This window comes from Leptidea sinapis, chromosome 2 (assembly GCF_905404315.1).
Source record: "Leptidea sinapis chromosome 2, ilLepSina1.1, whole genome shotgun sequence".
In the NCBI taxonomy this organism is placed as follows: domain Eukaryota; kingdom Metazoa; phylum Arthropoda; class Insecta; order Lepidoptera; family Pieridae; genus Leptidea; species Leptidea sinapis.
The window spans coordinates 11,947,387-11,967,377 of NC_066266.1; the positions used below are offsets into that span (position 1 = coordinate 11,947,387).

General features: G+C 35.0%; 1 protein-coding gene across 2 annotated transcripts in view; it reads right to left on the reverse strand.

The window, feature by feature from the left end:
- Positions 1-9,330: 9,330 nt before the first annotated feature.
- Positions 9,331-19,991, reverse strand: part of LOC126971707 (fibroblast growth factor receptor homolog 1-like) — a 113,434-nt gene continuing 102,773 nt past the window's right edge. For both annotated transcript variants that reach the window (XM_050818108.1, XM_050818109.1), the window contains exons 9-15: positions 17,683-17,939; positions 16,838-17,075; positions 16,064-16,253; positions 14,802-14,913; positions 14,155-14,348; positions 12,933-13,070; positions 9,331-12,015 (exon numbers count right to left, since the gene is read on the reverse strand). In XM_050818108.1, the coding sequence (XP_050674065.1) occupies positions 11,811-12,015; positions 12,933-13,070; positions 14,155-14,348; positions 14,802-14,913; positions 16,064-16,253; positions 16,838-17,075; positions 17,683-17,939 (1,334 nt within the window). In that variant the 3' untranslated portion in view covers positions 9,331-11,810. The remainder of the gene's footprint in view (positions 12,016-12,932; positions 13,071-14,154; positions 14,349-14,801; positions 14,914-16,063; positions 16,254-16,837; positions 17,076-17,682; positions 17,940-19,991) is intronic.

A 19,991-nucleotide genomic window follows, 5' to 3' on the forward strand; every position in this document is an offset into this window, starting at 1 on the left:
AGTGCGAGTTACAGATGGAGTAACAGTACTCTAGATTGATTGCGTTATATAAGAGTTTGATGCATGCAATATCTGAAAATGGTGGACTAATTCCGATGATAAAACCAAGATTTTTATAAGCCTTGATTATTGAAGCATTGATGTGTTTTACGTATGACAGCTTGGAATCTAAGAGTACCCCAAGGTCCTTAGCTGTATCAGTGCTGGGAATAATAGAGTTGTTAATTTTACAATTTTATTTAATTATATTTACTTTCCTTGAGAATGTGGTTTGGTTGCAGTCTTGTGGCGTTTACTCATAATCCACTCGTATACTATAATATTTGGATAGAGACACAAAAACGGATCAAACCATTGCTTAAAATGCCATTCGTCAAATCGCATATAAATCATGTTCTCCGTATTCAAAACTTTTCTTTAATATAACCGCAAATCTTTATTAGGTATCTCCTGGTAGATTTAATAGGCCAAAACACAGCACTGTATTATCGCCTTGACATTATTTTAACGTTCTGTATATACAATTTAAAGAAGTATTTTTAGATATTTCCGCTTGGCATGTGATTAACATTGAGGCCACGTGAATTTTCAGAGCAAATATTACCGATTTATGTAGTAGTAGTACTAGTACTATTATGTACTATTTGGTAGTAGATATAGTGTCGTTTCGTCGTTACTACCTAACCGTTAACAGGGCTAACTAGCTCTAGTTGAGCATTGGAATATGCAATGTGGAGATTCCTTACCGACTTCCGTAGGTATTTAGTATCAGAAAGGAAAAAATGATGAGTAGGTGTTCAAAAGAACTTTGGATATAATATAAGGGAACCAAAATAAAGTAAATTATCTTTAACACAAAATTGATTTAGGTCCATAACGAGGTAGGCACTGCCTAATTGCCTATATGATACCTATGCACTATTCTATTCGGTTTTGAATTAATTGTACGTTTATTGGAAGATTGACAACTCTCTTGTGATTCCTCTTGTGTGACAAGAGAATATTATTTGCGTGGTGACATACCAACAAGTGCCCGTATGTATTTGATGATTATTTTCAGATGTCAGAATTTCTCGGAATATTAATGCTATTTATAAAATATAGTCATGTTGGTGCAAAGTTGGTTAGCACCAGTTTTACCAGTGAGATGCTCCTTTGCACCGTATGCCGGCTAAATTATGGGTACAACAATGGCGCCTTATTCTGCTGTGAAGCAGAAATGTGGAAGCATTACTGTGTGTCTAGGGTTGCCAACATTTTTTACAAGAAATAAAGTATATTCAGGTCTCTGAAGACTATTAAACAGTATTTTAGAAAAATGAACAGTATTTTATTTATTTATTGTTTTAAATACATAGATTTTTGATCTTCTCGCACAACTTACTAATTTAATCTTGTTTAAAAACTTCATACGCCTCACCACAATTATAACTAAATTTAAAAATAATTGAGGTAATACACGGTCCACATAAAAAAAGGTTATATACCCTGAGAATGAGAACCAGAACGCATACACTCGCATGTCTGTCACTGACAGTCTTGAATATTTGACATTGACAGATTCGTTCAGAAACTCGGTGTGATTTGTTTGTGGCTACGCTGCAGCTGTGCAGCAGTGAGCGCCCTCTGACTAAATAAAACAAAGTGTGAGCGAGTAAGTATAACAGGTAATGTGTTTGCATGCTGAAAACAGTATTTTGTATGCTTTATTTTTGTTCAACAGTAAAAAGTATAATTTAGTGAAAAACAGTATAATACTGTTGATAACATTATAGTTGGCAACCCTATGTGTGTCGGTCTGAAGGGCGTCGTTGCTAGTGAAAGCCTCCGAAATCCGAAAAGAAAGTCGAGACTCCCACTGGTGAAGTATATGATTAAATTGTGATAGATTAGTAACCCAGCGAAGTGTGTATTCACAGCTAGTATAATATAATCACATGTCATAGCGAGTAACATTAATATAACATATTGCAACAACACTGAACATCATGAAGCTACATCAGTTTGTAAGGGGGCTTTGACACGGGGAGAAGAACTAATAAGAAATTCTTACATAAACTGTTTCACAACTTAATTGATAGCCCAGACTTGCTGACGAAATTGTGTATTAATTTACCTCGAAGTGCCCCTCGAAGCCAACGTCCAATTTTTGCACTAATGAAAGTAAATACAACTCCAGAGTTAAAATTCTCCAATCGAGCGAATGGCAAGAGAATATAATGAGTAGGTACCTAAATAAAATACCAGACTTGGACATTGGTGCAGATGGGTTTACAATATTTATAAATAAATGTACTAAAATTTATAAGAAGTAAATGCTGTTGTTTTGTATTGGACTTAATTTTAACATAATACTTAGATAAACTGTAATTTTACTAACATAACTAGCTGACCCGGCAAACGTTGTTTTGCCATATAAAGTATAATTCACGCGATAGTTTTATAAGTAATAAAATATTGCCTATATTATAGCCTGTACATCATTTTGTTCTATTGTCAATAGTTTTTGCAGCGCACGCAAAAATAGGTTTTCGATTTTACACCTTGTGTCCCTAATTTTGAAAAAAAAAACATAGCCTATAGCCTTCCTCGATAAATGGACTACACAAAACTGAAAGATTTATTCAAATCGGACCAGTACTATTTTAGGTGGCCTGCACAGAACCACTCAAGAACAATTCTATTATCCTCTGTATAATATTATACTGTATCAGAATACAGTACCTAAGCCTTCTTTGTCAAAGAAGCTTTAACATATTTCTTGAATTTGGGCTCAGTGAGTCCTAGTATAATATTTATTATGTTGTCTCTTGCTGTTAGACAACCGATAAAAACAGGCCAGGAATATTAGTTTAGTGTGCGTGACAAGCGAGTGTAAAACGTATCTTACATTTGCGATTTGTTTGACACTTTGTGTTAGTATGCGTGAAGTGCTCAAAATAGAGATTAGTTCTAAAGTCAATTTTTTCGACGTTTTCACAGCTGTCATAAAAGGCATTTATTTTCTCAAAATTGATACCTTTAGAATTCTTTTTGATGTCATTTCTAATATACTAGATACTACTACCGCTTCGGAAACAAATGGCGCTCTGAGAGAGAAGAAGCGGCGCAAGGAACTCTCCCAGCATTCTTTTTTTGCGCTCTTTTCAATAAATATATATACAATATTGTACAGTCATTTCTATCGCTATAAAATTATCACAATCTAGTCCCAGGCTGTCCGATCATTTAGATATTCAGCTGTGGAGTAATTGGATTTACGTCAGAGCCATTTTTTTATAAAACATTTAAATTTATTTATAGATAATGCCTGAACATTAACTGGGACTTTATTATAGAAGTGTATACATTTACCCTTAAAGCTATTATGTATCTTATGAAGCCTACTAGAATTAGTTACAAGCAATCCCTTATTTCTAGTGTTCTAATAATGAAAATCACTATTAAGAGCAAAAAGGTGACGATTTTTGTGAACGTATATTAAATTTTCATAAATGCACTGACAATGAACAGTCATAATATTTATTTCTTTAAATTTTACTTTGAGAGACTGTCTATAACCAAGCTGATATATCACGAACGAATATAGCAGGAACAGCTCTCTTTTCCAGAGCAAACACTATATCAATGTCAGCAGCATGACCCCATAGTAAAATACCGTACATCATAAATGATCTAGGACGTTTGGTTTATTAAGACCCTGGCTTTATTTCACTAATTTTTAAGTCGAGGTCAACATATTTTATTCATTATTATCAATTGCAATAATAGTAATCTTTGACATTATTTTTAATTGTGTTACTTAAGATAACATAATTAAAGAAGCATTTCGTTACAAATGTAGGTATTATTTCAAACACAAAATTTTGACGCAGACCATGGTGCAAGATACTGTGTGCTTTTGTTATTCTTCCTTTTTTTGAGAAAAAATTACGAGACGTGCATCTGATTCTTGATTGAACTCAAAACTCTGATTGGATACGCAATAATAATTGTCCTTGTCAGTTTTGGACATCAGATGCAGCTCAGTAATTTCGCTTGCTGCGTCCACTTTCAAACCGAAATTAAATACTTGTTATTAGGTACCACTTCATGATTTGCCCTGTGCTTCTCCGGGCATAAAAAGAATAGGGTCCCAGGCCCAAGGGTGCAAGAGGCCACTACACACACACACCTCTATTTTTATATGTTTAATATATAGATATCATTATAAATGAGTAGGGAACCCGCAAACGCTCCCACATAGATTTCACAAACATGACAATCTGACATTAAAATTGGAATTTGTTAATAATTTTTATTGCACGGCAAAATAAGGGTTTTCTAAATACTCCAAAATAAGTCAAGATAGGATTTTCACTTACTAGGTAACTGTGCAAATCCAATTTAACCTTTTTTTTATCGTAACCCGAATGGCATAAAACAGAATTAAAGTTCAAGCTGTACACAATACATCAAAGATAACCGGATTCAAATAGATACATCCAGCTGTTTCTGATAAAAAATACTATTTTTTTTGACATTAAATTGCTTTCAGCCTTTCTCTAAATGTTAAATGAGTAATAAGTAGGTACCTTCCTACGTATAAAGTAGGAAGTGTACTTAGCTAACTGGTGTAAATGAAGATTTATTAGGTATTTTTGCTTGTGTGTGACGTCGTGTAAAAGAGACAGTTTGACTTCTCTTTCGGTAAAAAAGAAAACAAATCAGAACGTAGGTATCTCTGCGGCGGCTATTGAAAGCAAGGGGGAAGGCAGTTAGTCTGGATATAGCGAAGGCCTTTGATCGTGTATGGCACAAGGCGGTCCTCTCTAAACTTTCATTATTTAGGCTTCCCGAGAGTTTATGCAAGTGGACCTCCAGCTTCCTCACTGGGCGCACCATACAGGTTGTTGTCGACGGTTATTGCTCAAACCCGAAGTAGGTGAACTCTGGAGTACCCCAAGGCTCTGTGATATCGCCCACGCTGTTTCTTCGGCATTTTAATGATATGTTGTTCACGTCCAACATACATTGCTATGCAGACGACAGCACTGGTGATGCCGCATACACGGGCCATGCAGGTCTCTCGGAAAATCGTCGACCAGTGCCGGCACAAACTTGTGTCTTCTAACGAGTCTTCTCTTGAGAAGGTCGCGGAATGGGGTAAATTTAACCTTGTCCAAATTTAACCTCAAGACGACGAAGAAGACTCAGGTTTGCGCGTTTACCACAAAAAAAAACCATTTGTCGTATCACCGCTTTTCGACAACGCTTCCTTTAAAACCTCGCCTAGTATCGGAATACTGGGTCTCGAAATCTTGAGCGAAAGCCAATTCCGTGGCCATCTGGAGGGCAAAGCCAAATTGGCTTCGAAGAAGCTGGGCGTCGTTAATAGAGCGGCATACTTCAAGCCAGCCCACATTCTAGCGCTCTACAAAGCGCAGGTCCGGCTAAACATGGAGTATTGCTGTCATCTCTGGTCTCGCGCACATCCATATGACCGCGTGCAACGCTGAGAAGCTGGAATTGTCGGGGACCCAGTGCTCTGTGAACGGCTGGATCACTTGGCGTTTCGTAGAAACGTCGCTTCATTGTGTGTCTTCTACCGCATTTATTACGGGGAGTATTCCGATGAGCTGTTTAACCTGATTCCTTTCGCCGAATTCCACCTTCGCACGACACGCCGCAAGTTAGGATATCATCCCCACCATCTGGATTTGTGGCGGTCCTATACAGTGCGGTTTTTAAGGAGCTTTCCTCCACGTACTACAAAGCTGTGGAATGAGCTTCTTTGTGCGGTATTTCCAGGCCGATACGACATGGGTGCCTTCAAAAAAAGCGCGTACACCTTCCTTAGAAGGTGTACAAAAAAAGCGCATACACCTTCCTTAGAAGGTGTACGCGCTTTTTTTGAAGGCAGACAACGCTCGTACATGATTGCTCTGGTGTTGCAAGAGAATGTGCACTTGTCAAATCTTGTGACTTTACAAATCTAATAAATTTTTGGCTTTTATATCAAAGAGAATTTAAGCACTACGTTCATTTTATATAAATCAGTATTAAATCCATCGATAGTCTATCCTCCCCCAGAGTAACACTTAATATGTAAGGAATAAGTATCCATTCCTACTCTATGGTAACACTAATAGCCAAAACACATGGTCGGATTTGGTACGGCCGGACCATCGGACCGTCCGGTAGGCGCCTCGCACCAAGTGGTCTGGCGTTGTACACGGTGCGTTCCAGACGGTAATAATAATAATACTTTTGTTCGATAGACAATGCGGCATTCTATTGAATTTGGTCATCATCACCATCTGTTTAGGCTATATCATACGGTGTAAATATCTTAAATTTATTATACTAGCGTATACTAATTTAATGTATGGTAATTAAACAGCCAATTTAATTCAACTTTTCAAAAGTGACATCTATTTGGTTATTATAATAACCCATGATTGGCGTTAAATGTAGAACAAAACTGATGATACATCTAGTTAGTATTTTCCAAATTGAAGAGATGGCGCTGTATCAACAAATCTTAAGAATACTTGTTTCAGTGATATTACGAATGTAAATGCAACATTTTTCACATTCGCGAATGCGATTTTCAATATACGAATTCGAATGCGAAAGCGAATGCATGGAAATAACATACAAAAACTTTAATCAACTTAAGTTATTATTTTTATTACTTATAATAGGAAAATTAAAATATATTAGAACAGTAAACAAACACTATACTTATATATACAGTAATAGTATTTAATAGTCAAAGTTCAAAAGACGCATATTACATTTCAGAAAAAGTACTATTCCTGCCTCGCCCATGAGGCGATTTTCTAAGGAGCTCTTAAACATAATAATATAAAGCCAGATCCTCAAAACATTTGCTCATTCGGAACGCACACTAGCCGGTGGAGCGCTCAGATATTTGCCAACCCGATTTTACAGCAAATTGTCGTATTTTAATTTAGTTTTCCACCAGTCGAGAAGGTTGTTATCGAGAGACGCTCGTTTTTCTTTAAGATAGACCTTCATTTGAGCTTTAATTTCGCATTTTTTGGGTCTCTACACTACATCAGAGTCTTAGTTTTCGCTTGAAGAATCAAGTTTTACTGCCGGGTTGCTTATAAGACTTTAGCAGAACTCGTTGAAGGCTCATCAATTCTGATTATTAACACCATTACCGTTAGACAGACTTAGAGCCAATACAACAATATCTGTGTAGACTTTATCTTTAATAATAACACTGAATTTATTCTTGTATCGTGAGTTTATAAAAGTGGAGATTGTGAAAAATGATACATTCTCCAGGTTGCCAAACGTTTTGTTTACGTAAGTAATTTGGTTTTGATATCGTAAATAAAGCTGACATTAACATTATTATCAACGGTGTCGCCTTCAGTAGGTAGATATGCACGACTTGTACACTTTTGCATTCCCAGCGCAAAAATATGTGAGTTTTTTTTACCTATAAATTCGATCTCGTAAAGTGAACTACGATTAGTATGACGTCTGTGATGTTTTCCTCTACTTTCACTAGATGCCGCTCTTTCGACTTTCACACTTGGCACTATGAATGCAAATGAACCTATAAATACTCGTAAATTCTGTATTAACTATTAATTGTTATTGGCCAAAATAGAGGGTAGGTATGTTCTGATATGCACTGCGACCACTGTACAGTGTGACGTCATTTTAGTATACTGTGAAGCCGTCCCTTTAAAGCCAGTTAAACTGGTTACTATTTAAAACGGAACGCAATCCCGTATACTGTCGGCATTACTGCATTTTTGATGCAGCATTCAAATGAGTGTATTTAAAGTTTTCTAGTTCATTAAAAAAAAACTGTTGTTGGAGTACTATCAAATTAAAAATATTTGGGATAAAATTGTAGGTAACTATTGCTTATAAAACGTTAGGCACTCGAGCGGTTTTGACTGATCACGTGATCAAAGTACTGCGAGTACCTTACCTCGAAAACGCCAGTGCTCACAGTAGAATATGGCGGCGTTTTATGACGTCATATATTTCCCTAGGGTACTGCGGCAGTATACTGCCAGTCCATAACGGAACGAATTTTTCTACACAGTGCAGTGCTCCCAGTGCATATCGGATCATACCCAAAATTTAATGTTGCAGATTGTTATCACTGCTGGCAGCTGTGAAGTCGGCGGTAGAGGCCAACAGCAGCTCTTGATGAAAATACTATATTTCTTATTGCATTTGCGCAAAATTCTCGTAAGCAAGTTGATACTTTTTTTTAACATCGGTGATAATTTTCAATCACAATTAATTTGGTTTCTCTTTGAATGTCATGTCATGTTGCGTGTAAAGTATTCATCACTACTCTGTGGTAAAACAGTGAATTGAAGTTTTCAACGATTCAATTTAATTTATTTTGATTCAATTTGAAAATAATTAAATTCATCATTATAAAGGAAAATATTATACTTACAATGGTCCTTCAGCAATATGACTTAGCTTTGCTTTGAATAGAGAATCTATTCAAAGCAGTTTCTTTTCAAAGTCGAAGTCATATAAACTTTATTCAATTAGGCTTAAACTAGGCTCTTTTGAATCATAAATATTTCTTTTAAATCACTGAATTTAAGTACCATAAGTTCGTTAAAAGTTGAGCTCCTGAGAAGAACATACAAGAAACTCAACGGCCACTCTTTTCAATCAAATAGAGTATTTTACAATGGCTGTAATATACATAAAAATATATTTTTTTAAGGTTCTGCGTCTAATATATGAATCGTGTTTAAATAATATTAATTATGTCACAAAAAGTAATAAAGAATCAACTGTATAAATATAAATTATCGTATACTAGCTGACCCGGCAAACGTTGTTTTGCCATATAAATTGTATTGATCTTGTGCTTGCTAGTTGATAAGAGATGGCGCTAGTTGTATTCATTAGTAACAATCACACTTCTTTTATATTTTGTATAATTCACACTATAGTTTTATAAATTATAGCCTATTTGCTATTCCGGTGTGTAAGCTATATTATTGTAAAGTTTCATCAAAATCTATACAGTAGATTTTGCGTTAAAGAAGTTCAAACATACATCCAGACATACAAACTTTCACATTAATTATAATATTAGTAGGATTTGATGCATTTACCTTTAGAGCTTGAATTCATTATTTGTGTAAGGATACTTCGTGAACATGATGGTCGTGATAACTGTCACAATAAGTAACTGCATTCAAGAAATACAATGAATCATTAACTATATATAACATGTGGACTTGGCACCACAAGCAGCACTCTTTCATTAGATCTTTGGGTCTTTTTTGCGTCTTATCTTAAATTCAAAAATAAAACTAAAAATTCATCCGAATTCACAATTTATTCACAGTTCACATACATCCTACAACATAACTTAACTTAATATACCAATCATAATACAATTCAACTAATATACACATACAAGAAAGTAACTCGTGCAGAATTTAGAGAGTTGTTCGAAATTAAGTTTAAAAAATAAGCATTGAAAATACTCTTCACAAGATAATGCCATAGTCTAAGATAATTTACACGTCTAGATAGAGACTCGTGCTGTTAGGCAACGGATGATATCAGGCCAGGTTTACTATTTTAGAGTGCATGATAAACTGCGTCTTACAATCACGATACGTCATCACTTATGGTTAGTGTGCGTCCGTTTTTAAAAATAGAGGCTTACAATTCGCCGCTATTTTATGACGTGTTCACAGCTTTCACAGTCACTTTAAAGGGGACACATTGAAATTAATACAATTATATAGTCATGATTTCATTTACTGACGCAGAAAAAAATATTTATTTAATTATTATATTGAAATCTTTTTACCAATATATAAATTAACGTCTATAAAATATTCATTCACACGAGTTACTCAAAGAGAAAAGTTTATAAAATACTTAGATAATTCATTAACATTTACACCTTAAAGAGAACTTAGTCATAAAATAAAATATTCGAAAACAAATTATTAATTATTTATTATAAACGTTTGTAAAGATTGGTGTGGATAAATTGTATTTAGTTATTACAATTTAAATTTACATAATATTAATTATAGCACTACTTCGACAGAAAAAATATCATGTCCTCGTGATATTTTTAAAACAATTGTTCTTTAAAGTTGAAAACAAAATTGATAATAGATTTTCAACTTGCGTAAATGGGTTGGACTTATTCAAGTGTGGGATTAGTATGGAATTACTTTTTTACCCTTTTGATTGTTTTTTTTTTTAATTCTCTTTCCACATATATTTACACTAAACGTCTAATAAGCTTAGATAATTAATACGCCTAGATAGAGCCTCATGCTGCAAGACAACCGATGAAAACAGGCCAGGTTTATAACTTTAATGTGCGTGACAAGCTACGTCTAACACTCGCAATTTGTATGTCACTTTAAAATAGAGGTCAACAGTTAACCTCTATTTTGTTTGACGTTTTCACACACTGTCACAGTCTATCTAGATAGACGTATTTAAATGATCTAAGCTAATAAGTTCACAATAACAGAAATTCCACTTAATATAAGCAAAATAGTGCGTAATATTCGTAATCACTAATTTTCATATAACATTAGGTATATAATATTGCAAAGCTTAATAAGTCTTAGAACTAGTTAAGTACAAAAAATTTGGTGAACAAAATGCATTCGTTATTGTATAAATAATATTATGAAATAGACTAGATGTAACATAATAATATAGTTATCAATACCATTTAAAAAAAAATCTTATTTATTATTTGATAGTGAATAAATTCATATTTACAAATTCTCATACCTACTCTAATTATTTACACCAATATGATGTCGAAACTTTGTGATTATAATAAATTATTAATATATAGATCTAAATAATGGATAACATCTAAAAGAGAAATTCAGTCCTAAAGCATTTAAAAAGGTAAACGGTTCTTTTTTTAATTATTATAAGATAAATAAAAAAGTATGTTAATAATCAATTAATGTTTGAAATTAAAAATGCTATTCAAACGCTCTGGTAAAAAGTATCTATTAGAAAAAAAAATTAAACATGTTTTAATACTGAGATTCCATAAGGCATATTTATACTAACTAGTTTTAGAATACCATTCAAATAAATTAGTTATCAAAGAGGATATAAATACGACGTAATAAGAGGCAGGACTGCCTGAGTAAAAATTGAAAAGTTTAGTATGAAACGTGCAGTCATTTGACATAAGTTTGAAATGGTAGTAATTACAGTATGGCGATTGACGACGAAGTATAATCCGGCTAAGTTTGAAAGCGAACAGTTGCTCAAAGCGTAGTTGATTTCGGCTATCTCCATTTTTTACAAGATTATAGCCGTCATCTGTCAATCTATCAATGACTGCACGTTTCATACAATTGAGTTAAATCACTTTTTTCATATAGAGTTTCGCTAGGCTGTTAGCTATCGCTAAAAATTCAAGCCATGTCAAATGTAAAATGGCGCCTATGCGAGGGCTTTTCTGGCGTTTTAACCCGTTATTATGTATGAATCAAGCATTATTGGTTGAAGTATTAAAATATACATTTTCAGACCATTAATCATTAATTACTATTGACAACTACTTCGTTTAAATACCACACGCCAACTTACATATGACATAATAATTAATTAATAATTATTCAAACAGTTTTCGCGCCACAAGAGACGCAATAAACGCACCATCGAAATGTCAAAGTATTCTTCTACGTGTATGTCACTGTCAATATTATTCAACTACACAGTTCGTATGTCAGCTCAGAGACAATAGAAGAAATTGGCGGGAAAAGCAAAAGTTTGATACACGTTCAATCTTGCTATTTTATAAAAGGGAATTCACTGTCACTTTCGTCACCAGAGCCGTCGTAACTAGAAGGTGGGGTGTCCAACTGCGGGAGGCCAAGGTCCAGATACTCTTGGTTCGCCGTCACTGTTAATATTTTATCTAGGTCTTCTACAAGTTCAGTGAATGACGGTCTATCGTTTGGAGAAAAAGACCAGCATTCGCGCATTAACATATAGCTGAAAATAAACACATCATTTTAAACAAGTATAAAAGCTTTGGTAGTTTATACGTCTAGACAGAGTCTTTTGCTGTTAGACAACCGATAAAAACAAGCCACGCTTTATACTTAAGTGTGCGTGACAAGCTACGTCTTACACTAGCGATTTGTATCTCACTTTGTGGTAGTGTGGGTGTATTGCTCAAAATACAGGTTAACTCTAAACTCATTTTCAAAGTAACTTACTTTGTCAATGAAAAAACTCATAATTATTATTCAAAATTGCGAGTTTATTGGTTCTTACAAAACAAACGCGTTCTAAAGTTCTAAACCTAACTAAATAGTGACTTTGGATGTTGAAGCGTGACACTGCATGTCTTGAGCATACTTTCATAAGATGGTACGTAATTACCGATTTTAGTTTATTATACCGGATTTTTTTCACGAGATCGACTCAAAAAGCACTCGCGATCCACCTGTCGATCCCGATCGACCGTTTGAGCACCCCTGCTCTATGATATTTTTATATATTAACAAATAGACTACCAATCGCCTATTAAACATCGTCATGCATAAGAGAGACGTCTGTCTCTTTCGCACATTTCGTCGGAGATGTATTTTGTAGAATGAAATGTAATAAAAAAAGTAAAAAGATAAAAACGTCAAGTTACACAATTTTGTTAATTTAAAGGGACATTTACCTGAAAAGTGAAATACTACACAAATTCATACATTTTAAGTTTGGATATGCTGTTATTTGAACAGTTTTTCACTGAACTTTGACATTGCGTGGCGTTGTATTCAAAGCGCGGTTGAAACCCGAAGGTAGAGTTTTGCTTCTGACAATTTTTGTGCGTTATTTTGAGCCTAGTTGTTTATTTTACATGAATTACTATTCTACATAAATATAAAATACCTGTATAATAAACTACTTACATTTCAAGGCTGCAGCATGGCGGTTTCTCCATTCGGTGTCCAGCGCTCAGGTGCTGGTACATATACTGTCCAGGAACCGTGGGATATGGTGTACCTCCAAGCGTCATTATCTCCCACAGCAATACTCCAAACGACCATCTATAAGCACAAAACAATGCACTGAACTATCCAACAATATACCGCTGACTTATAAGTCTAAATTGTATAATGTAGAAGTTGACATCCTGACGTTAGCTGGCCAACTAGACCATTTGTATTATACTTCAGGTACCAAGCCTCTTGTAACTAATTTGTCTACTTCAGTAGACAACAATCAATTCACTTCTTCACAACAATGAACGAACGATCATTTAATTATACATCTAGATAGACTATGACAACTGTGAAAACGTCGAAAAAAATAGAGTTTAGAACTAACCTCTATTTTGAGCAATTTATGCACACTAACACAGTGTCACATACCGCGAGTGTAAGACGTAGCTTGTCACTAAACTAATATTTCTGGCCTGTTTTTATCGGTTGTCTAACAAGAAAAGACTATCTAGACGTTATAAATCATTGCTGTAAAGTTGTAAAATAAAAATAAACATATTTTTTCTAATTATTAAAAAAAATAAAATAAATGATATTTGAATAAACCTTATTTAACTAAATTATGCGGTATAATATATATACATTCGTTGTATATTTAATAGATTATGTGTTAAAATATAAATCGTACTTCTACAAACGTAAAACAGCACGAGGAATTAAAAAAAAATATATATTTTTTTTGGTTACGCCAAATAACTTCTCGCGTGCGCACAAGCACTTTTTTGCTGCTTCGTGAGCATCTTAGCATACATGTACTAAAGACAAACATAGACTTTACCATCACGTGAATGTCGAGGCTATCCAGCTGCTTGACAACACAGATATTGTAAGAAAAGTAAGACGAACAAATCCTTCTGAGTAAGTGTAGTGCTAGTGAATTAATGTAATACAATATAAAACTAGTGATATTATAAAAGACACATGAATAATGTGAATTCCCCTTAATAGAGATATTAAGAAATGTGTTAATGGGCACATTCTTAGTTTAATGTATCTAACAGTTTAAGCTAAAGTAGAATTACTTATTAGTCTAAGTTAAGGCTAGATTTTAATGTAAGTGGGGCAATATTATAATAATTATATTATTATAATTCCCAATTGAATGAAAAAATAAAACTTGAATACTAACACGTCAGTTTGCGTGGTGAACACCTTATGGTAAAGCGATTCCGGCGCCATCCACCGAACTGGCAGCCGACCCTCTGTCTTCTTCCGGTAGTAGTCATTGCTGTGGACATCCTTCGCGAGGCCGAAGTCAGCTATTTTGAGCACGCAGTCATCCGATACCAGCACATTACGGGCGGCCAGGTCGCGATGAATACACTGGATTTAATAAGACAAGATTAAAGAGAGATAGAATTAGATCTATAGAGACTACTTAGACTTTGCTCAGACTGATCTAAAAGGCATAAAAGGCATTTATTTTCTCAAAATTGATTTCTTTAGAATTCTTTTTGATGGCATTTCTAACTCTATCACCGCTTCGGAAAGAAGAAGCGGCGAAAGAAACTCTCCCAGCATTCATAAAATATACAATATTGCACTGTCATTGCTACTGCTGTAAAATGATCATAATCTAGTCCCAGGCTGTTCGATCACTTAGATATTCAGCTGTGGAGTAGAAGGATTTATGACTTAGCTAATAAAAAGCGTGTAAAAAAAGAATAATCCTAGTTTGTCCATTGAATACAATGAAAACGCAATATATTTAGATTTGAGATACGCAAGGCATATTTTTTATCCACTACCAAGTAAATCAGTAAGTGCTTAACGTACCCGTCTGGAAGCTAAATACTCCATTCCTCTTGCAACTTGGTATGAGAAGGACACTAAATCCTTTTGCGTTAATGTTTTCTTTTCCTTCAAGTCTTCTGTCGGAGATTCGTATCTGAAAAAAAATTGTTAAATTTGATAATTGAAGATTGTAGCTGGCTGGCATGGTACTGATGAATTTTCTTTATATATTATACTAGGGAGTTGTAACACCACCCATTAGTTACGCCACGGGTCCGGTAGATCACGTTATTATTTGTTGTAGGGTACAACATATATCGGCCTGTGACCCATGTTAGCCCATCTTTCTTTCCCTAAGAGAAGGTCGCCTTCGAGGTCACTTGCCCAAAGCCAACCTCAGGTTGTGTTTTTACGTGAGTCCTACATAATCTACCACCTCCCTCCCGTCGTTATCCCGGAGGATAACCTTATCAGGGTTATAACTTTATCAGAAACTGCAAAAATGTGCAAAATAAAAAGATATTAAGTGAAGTCCTGGTAACTGGTAAGTACTGCTTCCGCCGCTATAGGGACAGAACGCTCCGATAGCTACCAATTATTTATTCTACAAATATAAATCTTGAACTTAGCATCCCGACCTTTCACTTCGCCACTCTGCGACATCATTGTCATCAATCATCATTCTAATATAGAGTTCTTTAAAATAAAATCATAAAAACATTTTATGATTTAGTTTAAGTCGACATAGTTTTCGCAATACTATACAAGTCATATTAATCTTTATATATACAAATGAATTGCTATTCGTTAGTCTCGCTAAAACTCAAGAGCGGCTGGAGCGATTTGGCTAATTTTGGTCTTGGATTATTTGTGAAAGTCCAGAGGTTTAAAAGGTGAATAAATATGAAAATGCTCGGAATTGAATATAAAGAACTATTTTGTTTTTCCTTTGATGTGTCCCCCGTCGTTCAGAAATCAAATAGAAAGCATAGTTTCAAATGAATAATTAATTTAGAATTCTTATATCTTTCCAACTTTCTCAGGTGGGATAAAATAATCTTAATTTTAGCTAGCTACAGTTGGTAGATTAGATACAGTTGTTAACTATCTATCAGATTATATTAATGTAGATTTATAAATTTTCATTTAATATAAAGTTAATAAAGTTTTAAGTTAAGAACTAATGATTTTTATAAGTACTACGTGCTTTATCATGTGTGCATGCGGACGAAGTCGCGGGTATCAGCTAGTAAGCTCTTTAAGATTTGACAAGTTTATTATATAAACACTTCGCAAAAACTCACCTGTTACCAGGCCGATGATTTCTCAAGAACTCTCTCAGGTTTCCGTTAGGCGCGTACTCTACAATGACGTACAGTGGTCCATCCTGAGTGCAACAACCCAACAAGTTGATGATATTCACATGTTTCCCAATCATTTTCATCATCTCCATCTCTGACACCAGCGCCATCATTTCAGCATCAGTGTGGCCCTCTGAAATTATTAGTTTTTAGTTTTCTAATGTTTGAAATTACGCTTTAAAAGGATAGCCCAGTGTGCATATGTGATATGCATAGGTTGCACAGATGAAAGCGCATTGCACCTCGTCTCGAGTGCCCTAGGTTTGGCCGGTGGAGATGCGACCTGGAGATTGTAAGTGGAATGGCCATCGTGGAGCATTTGTCGCGCAGCCATGGAGGACTGATTTAAAATTGTAAAACTATAATAATATACGTATGAATAAGAAATGAATATTTAATCAATCATTAAAGTACATTGTAGTTATCTAATGTACAGAACCGTATACAACCCTTAGAATAAAAGATTGAGTGCCTAGATTTTAATACAATGATGTGTTATGATAATTTATTTGGCTACTATCGAGTTTTAGAAGACGTCACCAGAAATCAACTGTTGCTTAAACTAATTATTTTGATACACAATTAAAATAAAAATAATATATCTACTGAAATATTACAAGTACTAGAATAATAATTGATATTTGTGAAATTGCAAACCTGATGGACCAAAACATGCAAGAATAAAGTGATTTTGATTTTTGATTTTGAATCTCTCACCTTTCAACATCTTAACCGCTACAATAGATTGCATTCCAGGTTTTAGTATACCAACGCAATCAGCTTTCACGACTTTGCCAAATTCACCCTCCCCAAGAATCTTTCCCACAGTGAGCGAATCGCGCGGTACTTCCCAGTCTATGTCCACTGGAAGCTCGTATTCTGACATCATCATAGAGTCAGAGTGGTTCTGCACTTGAGATAATTTCTGCTTCTCAATCTTTACAACTGGCATCAACTAAAAATGTTACAAATACATCAAATTCAAATATTATTATTCAAGATAGGATATGATATCACTTATTAAAAGTCAAGAACCATTCGAAAAAGAATGCCTCTTGCCTGAGAAGAACGGTAGCAGGAAACTTTTTTGCATGAAAAAAAAAAGGTTACAATGTAATATCGTACAATTAAACTTATTGTTTTCCATTCCAAATCTGTGGTATCATTAAGAAAGTCATTTATGTTATAGTAACCTTTACCACACAAACGTTTTTTAAACAATTCTTTTGAATTTCGTAATACATTTGTTTTAAACATTTTCTGGGTTCTTGTAGTAAAAGTGACCGCCAAATCGTATCTTCAATGGCTTCTTAAAGGGAATTAGTTCTTTAACATCTACATAAATGATTTTATAATAAAAGTCTTAATTATTTCTTGTACCTCTTGTAAAGTAATATATACTAATATAGTACTTCACCGAAAAAAATACATTTCTGCATCTCGAATTCTCCAAACGACCTTTAGGCTCATACAAGAGTTATTGAGTTAGATATCTCCAATACCTTTTGCTAATTCTATATTTTTGTTTTATTTACGTTTAACTAATGTTATTGAGAACTCACCAAAGCTTCCCCAGTCGTAGTTGGCGATCCATTCAACTGTGGCTTCTCAACCGTGACCTTCTTCGTCCAATGTGTCACGATCACAGCTCTCGCCGTTTCCAAGGCAAGTTGCTTCTTCAACTTCTCTTGCTTCAGCTTCTTGAAGATCATCACCACAATGATTGCTGCCACGAAGAACATCGCACCTAGCACCGCTGTTAAGATGTTGGTCAGTAGCGTGTGTTTACCGTGGTCCAATGCTTCCGGTACTGGATATGCTAAAAATTGTGTTTCGATATTATAACTTTTATGGCTTCTTCTTCTTTGTTACGAAAGGTCGCTCAACAACTGATGCGGGTGTTGAGCTTAATCATCATATCTATGATGCCTGGGAGGATTCAATGGATGCGCTCGGTGTTTTTTGTGATCTATCTAAGGCATTCGATTGCGTCCAACACGAGACTCTTATCAAGAAATTACAACACTATGGCATCAGAAACAATGCGCTGACACTTATTAGTTCTTATTTAGAAAATAGAATTCAGACTGTTGATATAAATGGAAAGCGCGCCCCTGGATCAACCATAAAAATGGGTGTCCCACGGGGTTCAATTATTGGTCCATTTCTATTCTTGATCTATATAAATGATTTGCCATATGTTGTTAAGGATAATCATGAAATTGTTCTATTCGCTGATGACACATCCCTTTTATTTAAGATTAAAAGACGTGAATCAGTCTTGGATGATGTAAACAATGCTTTGTCCAAAATTGTTCATTGGTTCAATGCTAATAATTTGCTTTTGAATAGTAAGAAAACTAAATGTATTAAATTCATAACCCCAAATGTCAGTCAGGTGAATTCAAATGTACTTGTGAACGGGGAGTACTTGGAACTTGTAGACACCACAGTTTTTTTGGGTATTACTTTAGACGCAAAACTCCAATGGCGTCGACATATAACTGGTTTGGCGAATAGACGCATTTGCTGTAAGAAAAATTCGCCAGATCACAAACGAAGGCACGGCACGTGTCGTATATTTTAGTTATTTCCATACTGTTATGTCTTACGGTATATTACTGTGGGGACACGTTAGTGATATTCAAACGATTTTTGTGCTGTAGAAAAGAGCTGTTCGAGCAATCTACAATCTGTCCAGTAGACATTCGTTGAGAGATAAATTTAAGGAGATCAACATATTAACAGTACCATGTCAAAACATATTTGAAAACCTAATATTTGTGCATAAAAATATAGATCGTTTTAAAAAAAACAGTGACATTCATAACTGCAACACTAGAAACAAACATAATCTTGCTCTGATTCACACAAGGCTAACGAAAATAGACAAATCATTCAGAGGACTATGTGTCCGTTTTTATAATAAAATCCCTGAAGAAATTTGCAAACTAAAATTAAAAAAGTTAAAATATTTGTTAAACAGAAACTTTTAAAAAAAGCTTATTATACAATTAAAGATTATATAACAGATAAAAGTGCATGGGATTAAAGCAATGTAAATAATTTAGCAGTAGGACTGTATTATTCTATTATTTGTATATTTTCTTGACTTCAAAAAGTGATGCGGTTATCCTTTTTTGAGAAATAAACTATTTGAATTTGAATATTTGTATTCGGATTACTCTTGACAGAGCAGTCGTGGTCACGTCGAATGACGAATGATTCTACGCCAGTTATCCTGGCTGTTGTTTCTCTGGCACATGTGTTGAGGGAAGTATTGGTTAGGGCTTTGATCTAGTCTGTCCAGCGCATAGGGGAGCGTCCTCTTGACCTACAACTGTTGACCCTTCCCTGAACAACAAATCTTTCTATGGCATGGGGAGTAAGGGGAGAACGGAACTGACACCTTATCCGACCCAATCGTCAACCTCACCTGCACGCGCCGGATGGCGGCGGAGTGGCGTGTTACCGCTCCGTGGTGCTCCCTGCTAGGCAACAGACGAGGCTATGGCGACTGAGTCAATGGCGGTATAACCATACACCTGACTGGGAAACCGGTTGGAAGACGCTACAGCGGCCTTGAAGACTAAATATAGCTGAAATGACTGGTGCAGAAGGGAAGGAGAATCCACTGCACTATTTTCCAATGATAGTCACGTATGAATATGAATAGACTTTTATGGCAAATGAGGAGAAACAAACGCATGGTCTTAAAACCAGCCGGTAAGGAACAGTTCAATAACAATCAACAGTTTTGTTCTAAGTGGAAGATAGTTCCTTGAAAACAGCAGTGTTCAGTTGTGAATGTTGGGATGATATGCAAGTTTGTCGCGTGTTGTACGAAGATGGAATTCTAGGGCAAGATGGC